At 53.7% G+C, this 18,120-nt stretch overlaps 1 protein-coding gene across 1 annotated transcript; it reads left to right on the top strand.

The window, feature by feature from the left end:
- The first annotated feature begins 11,508 nt into the window (after window positions 1-11,508).
- On the top strand, window positions 11,509-15,460 carry NOBOX (NOBOX oogenesis homeobox). Its single transcript, XM_053663156.1, has 8 exons — window positions 11,509-11,524; window positions 11,652-12,146; window positions 12,531-12,675; window positions 12,898-13,089; window positions 13,316-13,401; window positions 13,557-13,788; window positions 14,017-14,309; window positions 14,932-15,460. The coding sequence occupies exons 1-8, from the start codon at window positions 11,509-11,511 to the stop codon at window positions 15,216-15,218; spliced, it is 1,746 nt and encodes a 581-aa protein (XP_053519131.1). The 3' UTR covers window positions 15,219-15,460.
- The last annotated feature ends 2,660 nt before the right edge of the window (window positions 15,461-18,120 follow it).

Here is an 18,120-nt window from a genome sequence, read left to right as displayed (position 1 = left end):
AAGTTGCCAATCATACCTCAGACAAGGGTTTAATTTCCAAAATATACAAAGAACTTACATGACTCCACTCTAAGAAGACAAGCAACCCAATGAAAAAGTGGGCAAAGGACTTGAACAGACACTTCTCCAAGGAGGAGATACAAAAGATCCAGGGACACATGAAAAGATGCTCAATATCACTAGCTATCAGAGAGATGCAAATTAAAACCACATGAGATACCACTTTACACTGGTCAGAATGGCTGTCATAAACTAAACAACAAATAACAAATGTTGGAGAGGTTGTAGAGAAGAGGGGACCCTAATCCACTGTTGGTGGGATTGCAGACTGGTACAACCACTGTGGAATACAGTATGGAATTTTGTAAAAAAAAACTAAAAATGGACCTGCCTTTTGATCAGCAATTCTACTGCTGGGATTATATTCTAAGAACCCTAAAACACCAATCCAGAAGAACCTATGCACCCCAATGCTCATAGCAGCACAATTTACAATAGCCAAGAGCTGGAAGCAACCTAGGCGCCCGTCAGTGAATGAATGGATCAAAAAAGTATGGTACATTTACACAATGGAATTCTATGCAGCAGAAAGAAAGAAGGAGCTACTACCCTTTGCAACAGCATGGATGGAACTGGAAAGCATTATGCTGAGTGAAATAAACCAGGTGTTGAAAGATAAATACCATATGATCTCACCTTTAACAGGAAGCTAAACAACAAAACAAGCAAGCAAGCAAAATAAAAACAAAGACACTGAAATAGAGAACAAGGGGACAGTGATCAGAGGGGAGAGGGAAGGGAATTTCAGGGGAAAAGGGGGAAGGATTTACAGGAGCCAGTATAAAGGACACATGGACAACAACTAAGTGGGGTGGAAATGGGAGGGAGATGGGGAGCACTGGGGGGAGGGCTGGGATGGGAGTAAAAAACAGAAAACTGTACTTAAACAATAATTAAATAAGTTTTTTTTAATTAAAAAAAATTTTAAATGAAAACCTTCCAGCCTTCAATTCTATACCCAGTTTTCAAAAACAAAGGCAAAATAAGGATCATTGAGATATGTAACAGTTGAAAAATGTATCACCAGAATTTTACAAGAAATATTAAAGGAATTCCTTTAACATGGAAATGATACTAGACGTAAATCTGTTCTCATCAAAGAAAAAATGAACACTGGGAATGGGGCACAGGTAAGTAAATACAAAATGCTGTCCGTTCTTATTTTAGAAGTATTTTAAAAAGATAATGGACTGTTGAAAGCAAAAATAGTAACAATGGATTATGGGGTTTGTAACACGTAGAAGTAAAAGATATATATACACACACACACACACAAAAGAAGTAAAATATATGACAGCCATCGCTCAGAACCATCATAAATTGAGTTGAATGGAAGTCTGACAACTACTGAATTAAAGAAAGCACATCCATCCAGACTGGTAGGAGGGGCACAGATACAGAACAGACTGGTCCAACACCCATGTGTGGTGGATAAAAATTCAAGAGGGGTTATCTCAGAAGCAAGGAGTCCCAGCCTCACACCAGGTCCCCAGCTCAGGGTTCCAGTGCCAGGAAGATAAGTCCCCACAACTTTGGGCTGCAAAAACCAGTGGGAATTGAGGCAGTGGGAAAAAAAAAACCCTGCTGGAACCCCAAGCAGTTCCTTTTGAAGAACCCACACACACTCACTTATTGAGACTCAGTCCCTCTGGGCTCCAGCACAGAGGTAGCAGCTGGAAAGGTGCCAGCATACTCAGAGAAACTGAAGTGTCAGGCATCAGATGAGCAGAGGCACTGTCCCTTTTCTAAACCCTTCCCCCACAGAGCCACCAAGCAACAAAACTGGTAAGCTGGTGCCGTATCTGAGACTCCATCAACCTGGCTAACATCGTTTGACCTGCCTTGGAGATCCCCAGAGACTCTATCCAACCCAGCTTATGGGTCCACCCAAGTTGCTGTTCCATATGAATGGCTGGTCTTGGCTCATGCTGCACAGTTTCCTAAATCCTCTCAAATGAGCAACAGCTGGCCTCAGTGAACCCCAGGCCTGGCACTACCAGCAGAGAGCCTAGGTTCACAGCTTGACATCACTCAGGAGTCTCCAAGCCCAGCACAGGTAGCAGGCACCTCAGATTGCTTTATAGCTTAGGAAGGGTGGTCCCCGCCAAAACAGTTGGGGGATGACCTTGACCTGCACCACCAGAGAATCCCCAGGGCCAGCACACCCAGTAGACGGACCATGTCAGAGCACCACCACCCCACCCCTGCACAGCTGATCCTCCATGGAGGGGAGAGGTTGGTGGTCAGTGGTCACAGCAAGTCCTTGCAGCTGAGTGGCCTGGGTAAATCCTTCCCGTTGACCTGCCAGCAGCATCCAAGGCTAAACCACAGGAGGAGGGTGAACTCAGCCCACACAAAGGGTGCATCTCCAGTACCCAGCTTGGGTGATGGGGAAGGCAGTGCCACTGGACCCTACAGGACACCTACTACATTAGGCCACATGACCAAGACACAGAGTCATAGCAGCTCTACCTAATACAAAGAAACAAACAGAGAGGCAGCCAGAGCAAGGAGGCAAAGAAACATGGCCCAAATGAAAGAACTGATCAAAACTCCAGAAAAAAAAGGTAAACACAATGGAGATAAGCAATCTATCAGATATGCAGAGTTCAAAATACTGGTTATAAGATACTCAAGGAACTTAGTGAGGACCTCAGCAGCATAAAAAACACCCAGTCAGAAATGAAGGATATGCTAATTGAAATAAAGAACAATTTATAGGGAAATAACAGTAGAGTGGATGAAGCCGAGAATCAGATCAATACTTTGGAACATGAAGCAAAAAACAACCAATCAGAACAAGAAGAATAAAATAAATGAGAATAGTATAAGCAGCCTTCAGGATTCTTCAAGAGGTCCAACATTTGCATGATAAGGGGTGCCAGAAGGAGAAGAAAAAGACTAAGAAATTGGAAATCTATCTGAAAAAAATAATAAAAGAAAATATCCCTAATTTCATGAAGGAACTAGAAGAATCATAGAGTCCCAGTTATGATGAATACAAAGAGGCCCACTACGAGACACATCATAATTAAAATGCCAAAGGTTGAGAACTTCTGGCCAAGATGGATGCATGGGTGGAAACACTGTGCCTCCTTGCTCAGACAGGTTTGGGGACAACAGAGTTTTGGTGGCAGGAGCGCAACCAAAACACAGAAAATCGAACTGTGTGGAAGTCCGACAACAACAAACCATTCAGCCAGACTGGTAAGAGGGGCAGAGCCAGCAACTGGCGGAGCGGGGGTTAGGCAGGAAAACTTGGTCAGACCGACCCAGGCGCATTGGCAGATCCCAGGTGTGGGGTTGCAACGGGCAGACCCAGTGAGGGCACAGGGCAGCTGGCTGACCATGGTCACACATTCGAGTGCAGATAAACCAGGCAAGGGAGCGAGCAGTGAGACAGAATGTGCAGGCCCCAGCAGTGGGAGGCAGCAGAGGGGACCTCTATTGCCCCTCTTTGACCCCACCCCTACATACAGCATCACAACCCAGCGACTGAGTTCCCCCGCCCTGGTGAACACCTAGGGCTCTGCCCCTCATACGTAACAGGTGCGAACAGACCAAAACATTATGGCTCAAGAAGAACTCAAAGCCCCAGAGCCAATAACTCTAAGTGACCAAGAAATAGCCAACCTATCAGATGCACAGTTCAGAACACTGGTGATCAGGATGCTCACAGAACTGGTTGATTTTAGTCACAAATTCAAGGAAAATATGAAGGCTACACTAAGTGAAATGAAGGGAAATGCACAGGAAACCAATAGTGATGGAAAGGAAACTGGGACTCAAATCAAGGGAGTGGACCAGAAGGAAGAAAAAAATGACCAAACAAAAGGATGAAGAAACAAGAAATCAAAAAAAGGAGGAGAGGCTTAGGAACCTTCAGGACATCTTTAAATGTTCTAACATCCGAATTATAGGGGTACCAGAAGGGGAAAAGAAAGAGCAACAAGTGGAAAACTTATTTGAACAAATAATAAAGGAGAACTTCCTCAATCTGGCAAAGGAAATAGACTTCCAGGAAACCCAGGATGCTCAGAGAGTCCCAAAGAAATTGGACCCAAGAAGGAACACACCAAGGCACATCATCATTACATTAGCCAAGATTAAAATGAAGGAGAGAATCCTAGAAGCAGCAAGAGATAAGGGGACAGTCACCTACAAAGGAGTTCCCATCAGACTGTCGGCTGATTTCTCAAAAGACACCTTACAGGTAAGAAGGGGCTGGAAAGACATGTGGACATAAACTAAAGGGGGGAATGGTGGGTGAGGGGGTGTGCAGGGTGGAGGGGAATGAAGGGGGGGAACTAGGACAACTGTAATGGCATAATCAATAAAATATATTTTTTAAATGCCAAAGGTCAAAGATGAAGAGAGGATCTGAAAAGCAGCAAGAGAAAAGAAGTTAGTTACGTACAGGGCGGTTCCCGTAAGACTGTCAACTGATTTCTCAAAAGAAACTTTGCAGGCAAGAAGGGATTGGCAAGAAATACTGAAAGTCATAAAATCCAAAGACCTACAGCCAAGATTGCTCTCCCCAGCAAAGCTTTCATTTAGAATGGAAGGGCAGATAAAGTGCTTCTCAGATAAGATCAAATTCAAGGAGTTCATCATCACCACGCCCTTATTACAGGAAATGTTAAAGGGACTTATCTAAGAAAAAGATAAAAATTATGGGCAATAAAATGGCAAAATATACATATCAACAATTGAATCTAAAAAATAAACTAAGCAAACAAGAACAGAGACAGAATCACGGATACAGAGAGCATTTTGATGGTTGCCAGACTGGGGAGGGGAATGGGAAAAGAGGTAAATGGATTAAGAAGTACAAAGAGACAGTTACAGAATAGCCATGGGATGTAAACTGCAGTATAGGAAATGGAGCAGCCAAAGATTCTATATGTATGACCCATGGACATGAACAATGGTGGGGGGATTGCCTGAGAAAGTGGGGGGTGCTGGGTGGAAGGTGGCAAAGGGGGAAAAAATAAGGACAACTGTAATAGCATAATCAATGGAATTTAAAATTTTTTTAAAGAGTCTGAGAGGAAAAAAGAGTAGCTCTATTTCAAATTTGCTTTTTAATTTTGAAAAATGCAGAGCTTCAATTGGTTTCCAACAGTGGGTAATAGATTACGGCAATGCACCTCAATAAATTCTGGAGACGGAGCTAATGCAGAACTGCGTTTTTCACAGCACGTTTGTGGGGGGGAGGCATTCACGGTTACACATGGAGCACAGTGTACACTGGGGCAGGACCCACAGAAAACACAGTCAAGGCCACTCCCTGGGAGGAAACGCACCCAGTCGGTGAATAACCGATACTGTTGTTTGATGGGAAATTGTATTCTTTTCCATTTCTAATCATCCTGCAGTTACCAATGATTTCCTATGAAATTTGCATTTTTATCATAACAGAGGCATAGCTGCTGTTTTACTTTGAAAACATTAGCTTTACGTTTCTCTGCTTGTCTGTCTACAGCCCTGTGAAAGCAGCACATATAATTTGAATCTATATGTCTTAAAGTTACCATCAACAAAAGTAGTAGTGCTACTGTACAAAAAATATCATTTCTATGCATTATATTAGGCCAAGTCTAGGAGAACTGAAGTGGGCAGAACACTGGGATCAACACTTATTCTCAAATTTGTTATCTTGAGATAATAGGAGAGTCACACGCAGTTGAATCTACTCTTCCATTGTGCGTACAGGCACATGTTTAGCCCTGTGCAACCTCACCTCACGTACCAGGGCCACCCACCCCTCCCTGCCCTGCTCCCCAACTCCTGGCAATGACCAACTTTTGGCCAATGAACAGTTACTGACCCACCATGTGCAAATCACGATGCCAAGTGCTACAAGATTGTGACACAAATAAATAGTATCCTGAATGCGTAGGAGTGAGGGCGGGAACCGGACTAGCTGGGTTGAGGTCTTGCATGTACCACTTAACCAGCTGGGTGACTTCTGTCATGCTACTGAAGCTCTCTATGCCAGTTTCTTCCACAAAACGGGGCTGATAGACCCTCTTCGGGTTGCTGTGAGGCTTCAATGAGCTGGTGTGTGTAAGGCAAGGAGAAAGTGCCTGGTCTGCATACGCGCGTGTGTGAACCCCGGAGGGCACACCATGTAGTGCAGGACACGGAACTCTGATTAGGTAAGCCTGTGTTCAGTGAGGGAGTGTCAATACAGCAGGGTGGGAGGGAGCCACACCTTCTGGCGGCCACAGCTGAAGGCTGAGATAGGCTTCCTAGGAAAGGGAATGTTCAGGTTGCTGAGCTTTGAAGCATGAGTAAGACTTTAAGAGGGGAGGGGACAGGTGCTTCATGCAGATCCAACAGGGATCTCCGTGGCCCTGGGGCGTGGGGGGGCAGGTCGTCCTGGGATCCGACTGAAGTGAAAACGAGGGGTTGTGAGGAGGAGACTGGAGAGGTGGTGGAGGGGCGCAGCCACAGGAGCGGTCCCGGGGAAGGTTGGGTACAGATTTTGAGGGGTCCTGCGGACCACACTATAGTTGGTCCTGCAGTTTTCCACGCTGGAGGAGACCAGACAAGAGCAGAAAGAGGAAAGACTGCCTCCCGAACCCAAATGCATCAGCAAAGGGGGGTGGGTGGGTGGGAAAGAACTTTCTAGATCAGAAAACAAAGGTGATTGGTTATTAACACGGTGTAATGAAACCAATAGCAGCGGCAAGCATGTCTTAAGCACGGTCACTGTTCTTGTTAGAAGCATAAAACCATCCATTTTGGGGAGCATGGGGGTTAGAAATCATCAGACTAATTCATGCCACCAGCTGTGCCCTCTCTGCCAGGCCACTGCCACTGTCACCCCAGGGCAAGGGTTCCCAGTGCCCATCACAGGCAACCTCAAAGAAGGTCTCTTCCCGGATTTCTAAAGGAGGCCACTGGGCGAAAACATGGGTGGTTCCTATGACTCTCCTGGTCACTGGCGCCATCAGCTTTGTCCTGAGGAGAGCCCTCCGTGATTTTATCTGATCACCTGGTCATTTGCTTCTTCAGGTTCAGGATGTCCTGGTCCCCCACCATGTGACTTCCAGGGCCTCCTTCTGCCTTCCCCTGCCTTCCCTCCTGGTGGCGCCCTGGGGACCTGGCCACCCCTGTTCACTGTGACATTTCCCTACCCAGGGCCTGTTCGGATTTCTGCCCACCTTTCACAACCAGATTCTTGCCTCTCTTGTCTCAGGGACAACAGTGCCAATGACTCGTCACCACCTACACCTGGACGTGACATCTAGGACAAGAACGAATTACCTTGTGTTTCTGCTTGGAAACTTATCTCAGCCAGCCACCCTCTTCTGGTTATGTTTCTCGTGGAAACATAGGAAGGACAAAGGATGCTGATTTCACTTCCTTAATTATACGGCCGAGTCTACGGAGACTGAAAACTACAATTGATTTTATTCTGTAGGAACATCAAACATGTTTCTTCTTGTTGTTCTTCTCATATCCATGAGAAGAACACTCCCCTCTAAACAAGGTTGAGCATACAAACTTGCCTGAAGATCAGGAGAATGAAATGTAACCAAACAAGACGGAAATAAATACTCCCAAGTACCCCGAAAATAATGCCTCCTCGCCCTCCCCTGAACAGTGGTCTCCCTTCCAGCTTTTCTCCTGAAGATGACCTGCCAAAAAGGACCCTTCACAGCAAAAATCATAAAGTCCCTTCCCAACAAAATACACCAAGACATTCTCCCAAGCCTTTTTAGGCCAAATTCACTTGTCACCATGAAAGCAAATTTTTAGGTAAACAAACAGTAGCATTTTTTTTTTTGAAGTCACACAACAGACAGCCAAGAATATCAAGAGAAAGACAACTTGAAATGTTTTAATGTCCTAGCCCAAGCCCAACAAATTCGATCATTTGTGTTTAAAAACGCCAGTGCCTGCAATTCCCCAAGCGCCAGAGTGAAGCCTTTTATACCACCAGCCTCTGTATCGTCCAGCATTCGGTGTAAGGATGCCGTCTGGTCCACGGGTGACTGGAGTCTGCTTTTCTGACTTCCCCAGGCGGCAGGCAAGCGACAGCGAAGAGTAAATACAACATGAATGAGGGCAGAAAAGAACAACTTGGTCTTAATCAAATGCCGTAGGAGAGTCTCAGAAGTACACTGTGCCCGGTTCATGGCAACAGACACCTCAGTGAAGGACAAAAGGTCATTTCCCTCCCCACACAGCCCCCCCCCCTGCTAGCCACTCCCCACTCTCTCGCCAGGATGATAATCAACTTTGTTTTTGAAAGCCAACGTGTCTCCAACTCTAACGTTGATAAACATCACCTGGAGGCCTTGTTACAATAGACACTCCTGAGTCTCTCTCTCTCTCTCTCTCTGGTCCTACCAATGAAAACTTCTGGGGCTGGAGCCTGGGAGCCCCGTTTTTTAACACATTCCCTAAGAAACGCTATTCACTGGGTGGGGGGACGGGGTGGTTAGGAACACTCGTGAGGAACGAACACTCGATCGAAAGAGGCATTGGAACTTGGGCGTGGGGAGGTGAGCCAAGGCTTCTGAGGAAAGGCCCCGACCTGGGCAGGTTCCTGCCCCAGGCAAAGAGCGCGGCCTGGTCTCACTGTGGGGGGCGAGGGGAGACCAGCACAGGGCTGTAGCTGCACAGCCGAGACACAGTGACACCGTAAGCTGGGTGTTAAACCTGGCTGCCTTCCAACAGTCTTCACCTCAAACTCATGGGCCATCCTCTCGGACAAGGCCTCTCCTCGTCTCCGGCCCCCAGTCCTTGCCCACCACAGGGCCCCTGCCCCGTAGGACCTGTGTACGGGGACCTCTCACTCGGCGCCAACCGCGTTGCCCAGACGGGCTCCACTGAATCCTGGTATTTTTTGACCTCCGCTCCACCAGCAAGGCCTTATGCAGAGGGTGTCCCATGAATGTTGACCAAGCAGAACCTTGTGTTCCGTTTGCAACCGTCTCCGGGCCGCCTGGCGGTCCTGATTTTTCACACAGAAAGTTCTAGGCCTCTCCTTGCTCACCTGGCCTACAACGCTTCACTTCTGGCTGAGGAATTGGCCCCCGCTTCTAAACCCCACCTTTCCCATTGGGTATTTAAAGGAGCCACGGTGCAACCTCAGATGCCTGAGGTTTTGATTATAGCATCACAGAGTTGAGTCGTTTACACTTCTTGTTTCAGAAGGAACTAAAGCTCTCACAACTCTCGCAGCTGGAGCCTCTCAACGGAATTTAAGGCGCAAGAAAACGTACCAACAGGTGATCCTAACATCAAAACCCGCGCAGCCCGGAGTCCCAAATGCTAAACGCGAAACACCTGACTTCCCTGCTCGGCCGCCCCACGCCCCCAGCGCCACGCACCTGTTTCAGTCTGGCCAGCACCACCCACTCAAGGGCGGTTGGAACCAGAGGAAACCTGAAATTACTGTATAAAGAAGGCAAGAAACAGTCCATAAAGGAGCCATAAAAAAAAATCACCCCTGTGAGGTCTCCCTCATGAGACACCCTTCATTCTCGAAGAACTAAAGTGTGATGTCGACTGGGTGGACACCTGAGGACGAAACGTGGCCACTTCTGCCACCTTAGGGTTTACCTGTGCCCCCCACCCCGCACCCCCCTCCGTCCACGCGCAGCTGTGCCCGTCCCAGGCGCCCGCACGGCCACGGCGGGCTGGCGGGCGCCGCGCTGACCTTGCAGTGTGGGGTCCCCCCCGGCTTGTTCTTCATCACGCGAGGTCAGCTCCCTGCGCCAAGGGTCTTGGAGACTCACCGATGTTCAGTCTTGGAGACATGGAGACAGACCGCCCAACGTGTGGGGCTCCCCTGCTAAGTGTCTCCAAAAGTCGCCTTCCGCAGTCCACAGGGGAGGCTTCTCTGTGTCTGAGCCCCGAGCTTACGACCAAGTCCGTTACCAAGTCCCTCGCAGGGTGTCGGTGGTTCCAGTCCAGGCCGCTCCCTAGCAGTCGGAGGTCGACCCTCGCAGACCCTAACAGGCAACCCCGGTCGGTCTGCGCCCCTGCCCCCGCGTGGAGGTTTAAATCCACGAGGGGAGGGAAGACTGGGGGAGGATGGCCCTCAGGAGCCCCGCACCTGGGCTCCCGGCTGCGCAGCGGGGGCGGGCCCTGCCCGGGGCTGAACCACCCCCCGCCCCCAGCAGGCCCTCCCGGCCCTGCAGCTGACCCACGAGCCACGATCCCAAGTCGGCCTTTCCAGGCAGCAGGCTGAGGGGCGCAGGCTCGGGCTCCCCCCGCGCCCGTGCGGGCCCCGCGCACCTGTCCGCCCCGGGAGGCTTCATTAGGCCGCGCCCGCGCAGCCCGCCGGTCCTGCCGCGGAGTCCAGGCCATGGAGCCGACCCAGAAGCCCTGCCAGAAACCGCGGGGTGAGCTCGGGGTGCGGGGCCGCCTGGCCTAGGAGGCGCTGGGGCCTGGGTCGGCCCAGGGACTGGGCCGGGGCGCGGGAAGGTCTCTGTATGTCGCGCCCGCCTCCATCGGGTCCCCATCTGGGCTGGAGTCCCAGGGCTCTTCTAGTCTAGATTCCGTGATAACCTCGCATTTACTGAGCAGCTACTGTGTACCAGGTTTGCTAGGCTACCAGCTCTCCTAAAAGCGCTGTAAAACCAGTCTGCTCTGCCTCCCCCCCCCCCAGGCCTGTTCCCCCCTCCCCCAGCCTCAGGTCCTGTTTGCCCCCAAGGAAATAACTTGACCTGAGCCGGTGATGGCCATCTTACTACACCCGCTGGGAGGAAGTCATTCCTGGTACATCTCATGCGATTTCATTAAAATAACAATCGTACTATTTATTTGGAAATGATGGAGCAGCCTCTTGAGCTGTGGATTTGGGGGTTCTGAGTAAGGGGGAGGTGGCTGGAACGTGGTAAGCACCTGATGAACCAGTTCTAGCTCCAAAGACAGAGACAGAGAAGCTGGGAGGGTAAGAGGGGCTTCCTGTGTCAGCTGGCTCATCCTCCCTCCCTTGTGTGACGGGTGGTCTGGGCCTGAGGCCCCTGCCCCACAGAAGGTGCTGCCTGTGGCCGTGAGGGGGGCTGGCAAGGGCAGAGTTACATGGGAGGGGTGGGGAGGGGTCGCTGCTGTGAGGTCCTGGGCTGCCCCTGCCTGGGCTCTCGGAGGCCATGCAACCGCTCCGGGCCCCGCTCTAGGCCATAACGTCTGTATCTGCAGTAGAAACAAAATCCCGTCTGAGCAGCAGAATCTCAACCTCTCTCTTCCCAACCTACCCCACCCCCAACACGTGTCCCTTAGAGATGCCTGACTGGATGCGTGTCCAAACTCACAGTCCCGGGTTTGGGGCAACTAGCAGGGAACTCACAGGAAGTACCGCTCCCCCCACCCCCATTAGGACCACCCTTCTACCATTCATGTGCGTGAGACAGCCCCCCGGAGAGCTGCACAGATTTGCTAACATTTTCCAAAGCCGTGGGGTTAGCCAGCGTGAGCCTCGCAATGCCAAGCTCAGAGGGTAGGCCTGGAGTTACCCATTCTGTGCGTGGGTGACTCAAAGCTAAGGCAGGAAGCAGCAAACCCCGCTCTGTCCAGACTCTCTCGTCTCCTCGGCGCTAAGGTCAGGGGGTGCTGGCTCCCCACAGGCCCGGAAGGTGGAGGCAAGCCCCTGGCTGCTGAGCCGGAGAAGGAAGGGCCGCTGCTGCCGCCGTTGCCGAGCTCAGCACCCCACACTCAGGGTGTCCCGAGTGGGGAGCCGCCGGCCTCCTGTGCTGTCCCTGGGGAGAAGCCGCCGTCGGAGGACCCCGGAGCAATGAGCGGGGCTGATGCTGCTGGGGGGTCCGAGGCTGTCCACAGGCAGAGGGCCCAGCCTCAGGGAGAAGGGTGCCCCCTCCCTAGCAGAGAGGCCAAGGCCGGGAAGAGGCCTCTCTCTCCAGGCTCCACCGGTGATCCGGCCTCACGGTCGCCTCCCTCGGCCCAGACCACACACAACCCGGTGCCTTGTGGGTCAGGCCGGGGGTCCTGCCACCTGGCCAACCTCCTCAGCACATTGGCCCAGAACAGCCAGAACACGGACCCGAAGAGGCCCCCAGAAGTGACCTGCCAGGCTCGGAAAAAGACTAGAACCCTGTACCGCTCAGGTGAGTCCTGAGAGGCCAGAGGAAGCCTGCGACCTGGTGCCCTGTCTGGGAAAGGTGCACTCAGTCGAGAGTGTGGCCCCCAGAGAGTGTGCACCGCCGTGGCCCCATCCTCCCTTGACCTGGGGCAGGACCACGGCCTCTCCCTGGCGAAGCCTTGTCACAGAGCGCAGTTGGAGACGGGTTAGAAAGAGCAAAAAACACCAGCCGGTTCCCACCTACAAAGCCCGAGAGAGAGAAAAGGCCCCACTGGGTTGGGGACTTAGTGGCAAGGTCCTGGGAAGGCCCCTGGGCTGGGACTGTGGTCTCGTCTGGAAGGCGTCTGCCTCTCTCCTTCCCTGCCACCGCCCTGGTGTCTGTCCTCACGTGACTTCCTCCTTCTTGCAGACCAGCTGGAGGAGCTGGAAAGGCTATTCCAAGCAGACCACTACCCGGACAGCGATAAGCGCCGGGAGATTGCCCAGGCGGTGGGGGTCACCCCCCAGCGCATCATGGTAAAAAGGGGGCCGGCCAGTGCTGGTGGAGGGGGCTGGTGAAGGGAAACCTGCCGCCTGGGCCTCGGAACAGCAGGGCGTGTGCTCAGCACCTCCTGACTCGGGGGGAGGCGAGATCTCATTAGGGCTGTGTTCTTGCCAGTGCCCATATGGCGACAGCCTCAGGACGCTAGGAGCGGACAGTCCGTCCGTCCGTCCGAGGCTACCTCTGGGAACCTTTTCTAAAACCAGCCCGCGAGAGGCTGGGTGTAGCTCGTCAGGGGACCGGCAGGACCCGCCTCAGCCTCTGCCCCGCTTCTCCAGCCCTTCAGGTGTCTCTCCCCACAGGTGTGGTTCCAGAATCGCAGGGCCAAGTGGCGGAAAGTGGAGAAGCTGAACGGGAAGGAGAGCAAGGGCGGTGCGGCAGCCCCCGCCCCCGGCCCCCTCCCCGTCCCGGCCAGCGGTCAGTGCAGGTGAGGGCTGCTCACCTTCCTGGACCACCCCCGAGGTGGGAAAGGGAGTCCAAGCCGGGACCCCGGGGTCGCGAAGGCCAGGCGTGAGGCTGGGGATGCCGGGTCAGATTTAGAGGGTGGGGTGGGCTGCATGGGAGGCAGAGCTTGGGGTCCCCCGAGGTCCCCCGAGGTCCCCCGAGATGCCAGGGACCACTCACACCACACCCTTTGTCCTGTCTGCCCCCAGCGCCGGCACTGAGGTGCCTCCTGCTGCGCCCATGGACCCGCAGCTGGGCACCTTCCCTCAGGAGCCCCCTCTGGACACTCTCCCAGGTGAGACCACCTTCCAAGGGTCATGGGGGGGAATGAGTGCCCATTAGGAAGACAGTGGGCCTGTGCAGGGGTCCTGGGCATCGCCCACACCCATCTCCCCGACACTGACCCCCCCATTCCCTCACCGACACAGCTCCTCTGCCCTCTCTTCCTAGATGCCCCCATGCTGCTGACGTCTGACCAGACTCTGGCCCCAGCCCCGCAGACTGGGGGTGCTCAGAGGGTGCCAGTCACCCCTCCCCTCTTCAGCCCCCCACCCGTTCAGAGAGCCAGCCTTCCCTTCCCCTTCGGCCCCATGCACACCCCCCAGCTGACGCCCCTGCTGATGGATGCTCTTGGCAGTGACAGCAGCCACAAGGATGGCTTCTGTGGGTCCTGGGGAATGAGGTAAGGAACCTAATGGGACCACCTCTTGAGCAACTTGGGGAGGGCTAAGAATTCTGGGGGGGCAAGGAGGAGGATTCCTGGAGAGGGTCAGCAGAAGCTGGGAGCAGGAATGGGGGAGCAGGAGCGGGTGGCAAGTCTGGGGTCATGGAGGTGGGGGCAGGTGCTTGCCTACTGTAGGAGTGAGGAGTCCCCCCCCCCCCCTCACAGAATGCCCCCCTGTCCCCACAGTGTCACACCACCCCCCACCTGCTCTTACCTGGAAGAGCTGGAGCCCCAGGACTACCCTCAGGGGCTGTCCCAGGTCCCTCAGGCGCCACAGACCCAGCTCTTCCAGACCCCGCCGACCCAGCTGCCGTACCTGCACCCGCTGGCCTTCCCCTCGCCCAGCTCGCTGACGCCGCCACTTCTGGAGGACCCTTTCTTCCCACTGCCCTACGGCCCCGGTGGGGGGGCCTCGCAGGGCTACTTCCCAGCGCCCCCAGGAGGGCAGGGCCTGCTGCAGCCGCCTGCCGGGAACCTGGGTGAGTTGGGGCTGGAAGAGAAGGTGGCCTGGTGACTGAGGAAGGTGAGGAGGGACAGAGAGCCTCATCAGAGGAGGAGGGCCCGCCGGGGCCCCCGGGAGCAGAACAGGGTTTCAGAGGCGGGGAAACTCGAGTTTGCCGGCCAGCTGGGCAGTTTCCAACTCTCCTGAGTCTCATTGTCCAGAGACTCGGAAACAGGACCCCTGTCTCCGCACCGTAGAGGCACTCGGGGAAGGTCAGGAAGAGCAGGAGTGGCAGGGCCGGCAGAGTCGATGTCGGCTGGTGGCCGGGTTCTGAGGCGCCGCATCCCGGGAAGGCTAACTTCTAGTGGGAGGGGGGGGAAGGCACGTCCAGCTGGTTCCCGTCTCCCTGCTGCCTGCCTGGGAGGGCCCCTGACCTGAGCCATGGTCCGCTTTGTCACTGTAACCAGACCCCAGGACCTTGAGTGAGGGGGCACAGCTGGTCCCCGGGGCAGCTTCGGTGCCAGCATGTCACCTAGACTCGCCCGGGGCCTGCCCTGTGTTTCTGGGAGGTGGACTCTTGTCACGGAGCAGCGTGCTGCTGAACTGTGGCTGATGCCCGAGGTCCACTCTGATCATTCCTGTGTCCTCTGACCCTGCAGGTACAGTCCCCTGGAATGACCCTTGCCTGCCGGAACTGCCCTTCCCCGGACCCTTCTGGCCACAAACCCTGGGGCAGCCCCCAGGAGGGGACAGCTACTTTCCCGACCTGTTCCTGGCTCCCTGCGCTCAGGCTGGGACCCGACAGCCCTCTCCACCCAGCCGGCTGCCTGCAGGCGCCCCACCTGGGGCTGGGCCCTCCCTCAGCGGGGGCCCGGAGGAGCCTCCCCTGCCCCCCGCTGCCTCGGAGCAGGGCCGAGAGGAGGACAAGGACAGCCAGGGCCCCTAGTCCTGGGGCCACGCCAGAGGGAGGCTGCTCCAAGGGGGAGGGTTGGGGCGCCCCCAGGGGGACAGCGGGTGACACCTTAGGAAAGACTGGGCTGTGCCTGTGGTGGGAGTCGGCTGCCTCCCCTCTGTGGGCTGAGCGAGGGGCTGGCCCTCCCTCTTCTCCAGGCCTCGGTGGTGGGTGGTGCTGAAGGACGTGGGGGGCCTGGATCACTTCTGAAGTCTGTGCCATTTATGTTGCTTGCTTTCCGGGGTAGACGAATGAGCTGGAGTGCTCATTGCCAGCAGTAAACTGCTCTGCTGTCGAGCTTCTCTCCGTAATTAAGCGCCTGTCCACCCACTCACACGAAGAAAGAGCCCCGATTCCCTCACTGCCTTCCACGCAGCCCACCAGGTGTCATCTCACGTCGCAGGTGGCGTCACCGCTGGGCGCAGCCTGGGGGAGCCTGCAGCCTCCCTGACCCAGCTCTCCAGCTGGAGGACTTGCCACCCCCTCCGCTCCCCCCTTCCTGCCTCCTGGGCATTCGGGGCCTTGTCTCCAGTCCCGAGGTCAAACTAGGTTCCCTTCCCCAACCCGAAGGGAACCTGGGTGAGGCTGGGCCCTATCAGTTACAGGATTACAAGAGAAGCCCAAGGATATTTTAGGGTATGTCTCCAGTGTCGTGAACCACGAGTGTTATTCCCAAAGCTTTATTTTGGGGGAGTGGTGTAGGAAGGAAGGGTAGTAGGCACACCCAGAAGAAGATGCCCTCATAGACAGTACTGCACGTCTCACAGAGCCCCCTGTGCACTAGCGGGGTACCGCCCTGCACCCCCAACGGTGACGCGTATGGGAAAATTCGCATCCTCTCGATGGCAACTCAGGACTTTGCGATGGACCAAAGAGCAGAACCCTTCTCTGATTCCAGGAACAATGTCTCCCCTCTAGTTTAAGCTTTCAGTATCACAATCTCTCCACTAGATGGCGCTCTACCGCCAGTTTCACCGCGGCCTTGAATGTTCTGGTGGTTGACAGCGATTTTTTCATCCTTTTTCAGGCAGGGCGCAGGGCACATAAATTACTAAAATTCTGCAGCACACCAAACAATGTTTTGTACCTACTTGATAAAACATAGGTATAATTTTGATTCATTCATATCTGACAGCTAGCGTGTTGGCGGTTCTCATTTATTTTACAATCTAAGGGAAAAGGAGTCAGTGCCCCTAACTAGTCAGGTACTGCATGATTTAAAGATTGTTGTGACACAAGTGGACAATCTCTGGTTTACAGTAAGAATAGCCCATGCCAATTCTCCCAGGCATCAACAGGCACCAACAGGACCGGTGAACATAGGAAAACAAAGCTCCCTCCAGCTTTCAGGAGCCAAACAAACGACCAGCCACCCTGCCTGCCTGCCTGCCTGCCTGCCGAGGGTCAGCCAGAGAGCCGGGTGTGATGAAGTCCCCCAGGCGGGGCAGCGGCGTCTGCCTGGTGGGGAAGGCATCAGAGTCCAAGCAGTGCACCTCCCGAGAGGGACGCAAGAGTGTTTCAGCAGGAGGCTCAGTGGGTGCCAGGCCATGGAGACTGGAGAGAGGACCGGGGCGTGTGGAGTGGCTGGATCTGTCGAGAAGAGACCAATGGGGGGCGAGGGGCTGTGGGCGAAGATCAGAGAGGCGTGGCAGGTTTAAAGAATGGGCGTGGCTTGCTCGAGTCTGTGTTTTAGGAAGACCAATGGGAAGTAAGGTCGGAGGCTTGGAGAGGGGAAGCTGGGAAAGGGGACTGCCGGTAAGTCTGAGAGATGATGGAGAGAGAAGGGGGCAGGTGGGAGAAATCCTGAAGAGTCAGAATCAGTAGGAAGGAATGGCAGAGACAGGGAAGAGATTGCGATAACTAAGTAATTAAGTAACTGCATTAATTGAGAAAGGAAAGATGGAGACGGAGCAGATTCGGGGAAGAGACCACTTTGTGTATGTCGAGGCTGTTTCTTGGCGTTACACCTCTGCGGACACGTCTAGCGAGAAAACTGTGGGAGTAGGGTCTCTTCAGCATCGAAAATGCTAGCTGAGGTCAAGAGATGGTCCCAAATCGCTCAGGCAGAGCATGCGACATGAAGGGACTCCCGGAAACACCAGCTAAGAAAAGAACAGGGCAGAGTAAAGGGGCCCTGAGCATGAGGAGGGAGGACCCGAGGGCAGGAGGAAAGAGCTGGAAGGGCTGTCGGCTGGGAAAGGAGGCCCAATGGGGTCCGTAGGTCTGGGAAGGAGGGTGGACGAGTAATTGTGCAAATTAAATACGATGACCCCAATTTACAGAGGGGGACGTGAGCGCTTTCCATGAGTTCCTAAGAACAGCTTTATCAAACCGAGACAAAATTTTCCACATCGCCGAACGCCGCTGAAGGACTCCTGCTTCCTGGTTTCCAGTAGATTATTTAAGAAACTGGAAGGGCCCTCATAGGTGAATGGCTGCTTATGGCAGTCAGTGTCGTGTGTCTGGAACGGCCGACCCAGAACTTGGTCCTCGGATAAAACATTCATCATGATGATGACCCCTTAGTCAGCGTTTACTGTGTACACACGTGGCTCTCGAAGACGGCATCTCACTTCCCGGCAGCCCTACACGGCATCACTCACCTGAGTCTGAGAGGTTCATGTGTCCACCCACGTTGCAAAAGGAATGGGTGTTGGTCAGAAGGAGCCCACGTCAAGAAGCAGTGTGTTGGGCTCGTTTCCGAGGGAGAGGATAAGAAAGGTCAGAAGGTGGGCGTGAGTGCAGTAGAACGACGGACGGGTGTAATCTAGATTCGATTCAGAACCCTCCAGAGACCCTAGGTCTGTGTGTAAGTGACAAACAGTACTGACTTGTTCGACTGAAAAGAAATCTGGGCATTGTTGTGAGACCAGAGACATAGAAGACAACCTCGGTG

This window comes from Artibeus jamaicensis, unplaced genomic scaffold (assembly GCF_021234435.1).
Source record: "Artibeus jamaicensis isolate MK-2021 breed Jamaican fruit bat unplaced genomic scaffold, CSHL_Jam_final contig_1044, whole genome shotgun sequence".
Taxonomy (NCBI): Eukaryota; Metazoa; Chordata; class Mammalia; order Chiroptera; family Phyllostomidae; genus Artibeus; species Artibeus jamaicensis.
Note: the sequence above shows the minus strand (reverse complement) of the source record. Positions and strands in the feature narration are given on the sequence as shown.

What these genes read in the sequence shown, in the direction of transcription:
- NOBOX (XM_053663156.1), top strand. An exon ending in TAGAACCCTGTACCGCTCAG is followed by an intron (nt 12,147 to 12,530) that starts GTGAGTCCTGAG and finishes TCCTTCTTGCAG; the next exon opens with ACCAGCTGGAGGAGCTGGAA. An exon ending in GCCGCCTGCCGGGAACCTGG is followed by an intron (nt 14,310 to 14,931) that starts GTGAGTTGGGGC and finishes CTGACCCTGCAG; the next exon opens with GTACAGTCCCCTGGAATGAC.